Genomic DNA, 6,020 nt, shown 5'->3' on the forward strand with positions numbered 1-6,020 from the left:
TACAATTTAAAAAAAAAAATTTCATGAAAAACAGTGGATCACTTTTGGTACAGAAATCTAGACCTCAGTGTAACGCTCAGGTGGTTAAAGGTAAGTGTGTGTATTTATTTTTTTTTATTTTGGGTTTAGTTCCGCTTTAAGTATTCAGCATCTTCTAAATGATTTACTGCTATCAAAACTACACCATATTCCCCTTCAGCTAATTTAAATATATCAGAGTAAGCCCCCCTATGTGGAGATCTGAAAAATGTTGAGGTGGCAGGGTTCTCTGACTTCATGTTTCACTATGACCATGGACTGTTCCACTGGGCTCTGCTTTTACATAGGCTTTGCGTTGTGTTGTTACAATAACTGAGAGGTCTGAAGCAGAAATCCTTTTTTTAACTAAAAATAAAACACCATTATTGACATTCAATTACTATTGTTGCAAAAATGTGGTACCCTATAAACAGTATGCAGTTTATATTTTGTTATTTTATATTTTTCCCTGGATTTACCTGCAGACTAAGCTGTCCAGTAAAATTTACTGTAATGAGGTTGGTACAAATTAAATCTCTTCCAGGTGTAGATGCAGCAGATGCAGAAAAAATAGTTCAAACTTGTAAATAAAAGATCCAAAATACAACTGGTAGTGTTTTGCTTTATGTCTGTCTCTGTGACTGTTATTTTCACTGAACAGCTTGTTCAATTGTGAAATATAATTTAATGTCTATAAAATAAAAGGGTATTTCATTGGATGTATACCTTATATATTTTTTAAGTATGCTTAGTATCATGTCTCTGTACATTTTCTTTATGCAAAATATCTGACCCAAAAAGCAGCCTATTGGCCAAGTGTGGGACGGTGGCTTTGTGTTGTTAGCATGCAGCAAGATGTGGTGTTATTGGCAGGATCTCCAGGTAGGAAAAATTGCAATAGATTCACAAAAAAAAGGCTTGTTAAGACAAACTTTATACAGTTAGACCAAAAATTTAGTTATTAGAATATAATACATTTACCATGGTGCTTTTTTTAAATATTGCATTTTTAACAAATATAAGTGACAAGTACTCATTTTTGGAGACCAGTAGGTGCACACGTTAGGGAATTAATGCCTGGGTGCTCTGCAGTAATGTGTCGGTGTTTGGAGTCCAATGTTTTTGGTAAGGTATGGTTTACCTAAATGAAGGCATCTTAATATTGAGCCATCCGAGCAAGGGCATCTGTGTTACTAGGGTGGCTAGAAGTAACCAATCACTTACTGTATATGCTGTGTAAGGAACATTGTTCCTAGGCTGCCAGGAACGCTGTTAGAAAACATATATATTTTTTTTTTATAATTTAGTTTTTATTCAGTGAACAGTCATACATACTGGTATTAAACATTAAAACATACAAATCACCAACTGTGTTATCATCTTCCGCATCGCAAACAGATTATGAACAAACAAGCATAATGACTGAGCACAGGCAATTTTCAAAGTATTAACAAAAATAACCAAAGAAAGAAATAGAAAACATATTTAATGTGCCAGTGCGTAATTGAAAATTATGCTTGTAGTATATTCCTAATTATTCAGTATGATAGTATTTGTGTCTTTGTAATAACATGTATAATTTTCTTATTGTTTTGCCCAGGGATTCCTTGCTCAATGTGACACAATGGAAGGCAACATCAGTCAAGAAATTGACAAGCTTCACTCCAAGAATTTGGCTCTGGCAAAGTAAAGGCTCATATACAACATGTGTTGATAGAGTAAAATGGTTGCTCCATGAGCAAGTGTATACAAAAAAAGGGATTTTTTTCTCTCTGTCTTGGAGAAGAGATATATAAATAATGTGTGTATATATAGCTATTTTGTTGAAATTAAATGATTGCTTGTTTTGTCTGTGTACTCTCTGCTGCTATACTTGGTGTATGGATAGACAAGAAAATGAGCACTAATATTATGTTTTAAATATAATGTATCTTTTTTATCAAGACTTTTAGGATTTGTTATAGGCAAGTAATTGGGCCCCAGGTTCAAAGCTGGGCCAGAACACTATCTGCAAAGAATTTGTATATTCCCTATGTGTTTGTGTTGGATTTGTCCAGGCACTCTTGTTTCCCCCAAATATCCCCAAAATATGCAGGTATGTTGAAGAAAAAAAAAACACTGCTTTGTTTTATACATTTGATTAGTGCCTTTGTTTGCTTTGAAAAACCAAAGCTTGCAAAATTCTTTTACTCTATTAAATGTCATATGGCTGACCACCAGTCACAAAAGTAACCTCTGAAGCATTATGCTAATACATTAATTGTGCTAATACATCACTTATAGTGTCATGTATAGTTGGGAAATAGACAAATAAACAAGCTTTGTGGTTTGACATATTGGGCCTGATTTATTAAAGCTCTCAAAGGCTGGAGAGGATACACATTCATCAGTGAAGGTGGGTGATCCAGCAAACCTAGCAAAAGTTTTTTGCTAGCAAATGTTTTGAATCCTGGACCAGACCCATTCCAAGTTTTTTGGATCACCCAACTTCACTGAGGAAAGTGTATCCTGTCTAGCCTTGGAGAACTTTAATAAATTAGGACCATTGTCTCGATTCACCCTTGATCAGCTACAGTCATTTACAGCAGAATTAGGCAGACTTTTACTGTGTATGGCTGTGTAATATAGGAACAAATTGGTGAATTACTAAAGAAAATAAAAATGATTACTGACTTTGAGTGGACTGTATGTCCTCAGGTAAGATCTTAATCTGCCTTAATCCTTTGCTTTGTAAACATATTACCATACCATGTTATTTAAAACATAACTCCATGGGCCACATGTATAAAAAGTGTATCTAGTTGCTGTAGGTAACACAGATATTTATTTTCTTTCGGGTCTATAAATCATAGCAGTTCTGCTCTTCACATTTCTTTATATGCTTTGATATCTACAAAACATTTGTTGTTAGCAGTATTTTTTTTTTTTTGTGAAACTGCAAATTTTCAGAAATCTGTTTAAAAGGTGCTGGCAGCTAAGTATTTTATTCTTTTCTTTGTAATTTATTCAATAAAATGTGTGTGAGCTGCCTTGTAGTCAAATAAAAAGAACATTTGTTCATTAGATTTATTGTGCTGCATTATTGCTTGTGGGGTAAATGTTAAAGGATCTGAAAAAAAGGACTTTTCTATAAGAACCTGAATGGTAGGGAGTTGACAGTGGCATTTCTGCTAGACAAGAATCGGAGTAAGCAGGTGCAGAGCACAGGTTCTCAACCCACAATACATGTATATCAATGGGTACTCTTTCACGGGACACCTCTGCTTTTAAAAGGGGAATACAATTCAGAAATCTGTCCCTGTAAAGGCAGGCAGAGACTGTACAACAAGTTACCTGCAACTGATCTGTTTCTCATCACTGACTAACTGCATCCTCTGCATGTTGTCTGTGTGTGTGTTAGGCAGCTATCATGGTAGAGGCAGGGTTTTGTTTCCCCGTGTCAGACACCTCAACAAGGAAAACAATCAGCAGCATAGTAGTGATATTACCAAATCTGGTGAGAAAGCATCAGAGCCTCTCGCCAGATTTGTGCATATATAGTTTTGAGGCTATGCACCTATTCCCTTTCACATACCAGTAAGTGTATTGTGATTTTCCAGGTGAGTACTGCTTAGACAAAATGAACAGATCTATATGAAATTCTATCAAATCTGCACTTTGAAATAAAATCATAACCATACAGTTTTTATCTCCCCTACTATTGTGTGATACTTCCCCCACCTCCTAAGTTGTAAGCTTTCAGGGAAGGGTCCTCTCCCTCTCCTGTGTCACTGTCTATCTGTCTGTCATTTGCAACCCCTATTTAATGTACAGTATGCATAATATGTTGGCGCTATATAAATCCTGTTTAATAATAAATCTATATATATATAAAATTGTATGTATGTATGTTCCAACATCACTCGAAAACGCATGGAGACATTTCAACCAAACTTGCCATATGTATGACTGAGACTCATATAAGTGCCCCAGTCATCTTTGTGCAGTGCTGTGCTATATCTCAGAGCTATATTTTGATGTATGTATGTATGTCATCATTCGGAAACACATGGAGACATTTCAACCAAACTTGCCATATGTATGACTGAGACTCATATAAGTGCCCCAGTCATCTTTGTGCAGTGCTGTGCTATATCTCAGAGCTATATTTTGATGTATGTATGTATGTCATCATTCGGAAACACATGGAGACATTTCAACCAAACTTGCTATATTCCACCATCACTCGGAAACGCATCACCAAACTGCTAGACATATGACTGTGGTATATGTCAGAGGTAAGTTTGCATGCATGTATGTATGTGTGTACGTATTGTTCAATCACCGCGTGCCTTTTGCGTATATTTTTACATACTTTTTTTTGGACTCTTACAAATTTCTGGCCTGTAATAATCCCTTCGTGAAAACGTAAGGCAATTGGCCGAGTGCAATCAAAGGCAAAAAAGAAACAACACCGTATAACTTTATTTGATTCCTTTTACTGTATAATATAAGATTATATAGACTAGGCGAGTAATCTTTTTTGGGGCTCCCAAAAAAGCCAGATCTTTTTGTAGCCAAGCATTCCCATTCAAAAAGTGGGAGGCTCTACAGACACCCTTGTGAATGATATGTTGGAAAATGGGTTCTCCCTCACCAGGTGCCAATAGGGGATTGCCTATTATTGGAGATAGGAGTGATGGGTGGGGAAACACATTTGAGTGGGAAAATTCTCCACGTGGGGCTCACACTGGGATAGTTCTTTAGAGAGGAAATCTGGGTGGGGGCCAGCCATGGGACATTGTAGTGATTACGAACTGAATGACTGCTTCAGTTTCATTCATTGCTTAGCCACTGAGTGCTGGCCCAGTTTACCACTCTGACAAGGTAAGATGCAACATAGTACAAATAGAGGTTTGGAGCACCCAGATCTCCAGCTGATTTAGGGTAGAATTACAGTGTATTAATTCTTGGCCTTCTACTCCACCATATGAACTGAAAGAAACTGGTGTGAGCTATTTGGAAGGACAATTTGGCAATCCAGGTAGGCAGGGTCTGAAAAAAATATAGGAAGTGAGGCAAAATATTATTTTGACCACCTGCACCTGGACCTGTCCAAACCAAGATAGGGTGACTGGCCTCCATTTCTGAAGGCAAGAAGAGGGACAAAGTTTAACAAGAAAGGGTATGTCCCTGGACAGATATATACCGAGGTATTTCAGGCCCTCCAACGGAATTGCGGGATTTAAAGATATGGAAAGATATATTAAAGATTTGAAAATTTCATCTTGAAGGTAGATGGAGCCATAAACCAACAATTTGTGTATGAGGTTAGGTAAGGACACAATGGGGTTGATAATTACAAACATGAGGTTGTCAGCAAAAGCCACTATTTTTTGTGGGGTTTTCCCCAGCGTTAGACCTGTGATATCTGGTTTAGCTCTTATCACTCTGAGTAGGGGTTCTGGGGTCAGGATGGAGATTAGGGGGGATAATGAGCTCCTTTGGCGTGTGTCCTTATGGATGCAAATAGGTTCTGATAAAGACCCATTTATGTGCACTACCGCCGTAGGAGTATAATGAGCATATCTAGGACATCATGTTGGGCCCTAGTCCTACGTGTAATACGGCTTCTGTCGTAAAAAGCAGGGTCAGGGTTGAATGAGCCTCGCCACATGGACCCTAATTATTTCTATGTTACAAAATGTCCCTGATGCTAAATCACTCCCTAAGACTTAATGCATTCCTGGCCTAAAGTAGCTAAAAAAAATAATCTAAAAAAAAATTCTACCTGCACGCAATGTGGAATGCAGAACTAAATTTCCACTTTAAACCCCCTAACACAAGCTCCTTCTGTCTCAACTCTTAAGCCCTCAAGTTAGTTCCTGACATCTTGCAGAGTTATGTGCTACCCTGTTTCCCCGATGATAAGACACTGTCTTATTTTTTTTTGAAGGCCAAAATATGCTCTAGGGCTTATTTTCAGGGGGATGCCTTATTTACCCATGAAGAAGACTACAGTA

General features: G+C 37.3%; 1 protein-coding gene across 2 annotated transcripts in view; it reads left to right on the forward strand.

The window, feature by feature from the left end:
- The window catches only part of BAG1 (BAG cochaperone 1), an 8,661-nt gene extending 5,578 nt beyond the window's left edge, over positions 1-3,083 (forward strand). For both annotated transcript variants that reach the window (XM_072411896.1, XM_072411897.1), the window contains exon 7: positions 1,619-3,083. In XM_072411896.1, the coding sequence (XP_072267997.1) occupies positions 1,619-1,708 (90 nt within the window). In that variant the 3' untranslated portion in view covers positions 1,709-3,083. The remainder of the gene's footprint in view (positions 1-1,618) is intronic.
- The last annotated feature ends 2,937 nt before the right edge of the window (positions 3,084-6,020 follow it).

The sequence above is a fragment of the Pyxicephalus adspersus genome, chromosome 5, assembly GCF_032062135.1.
Source record: "Pyxicephalus adspersus chromosome 5, UCB_Pads_2.0, whole genome shotgun sequence".
NCBI lineage: Eukaryota > Metazoa > Chordata > Amphibia > Anura > Pyxicephalidae > Pyxicephalus > Pyxicephalus adspersus.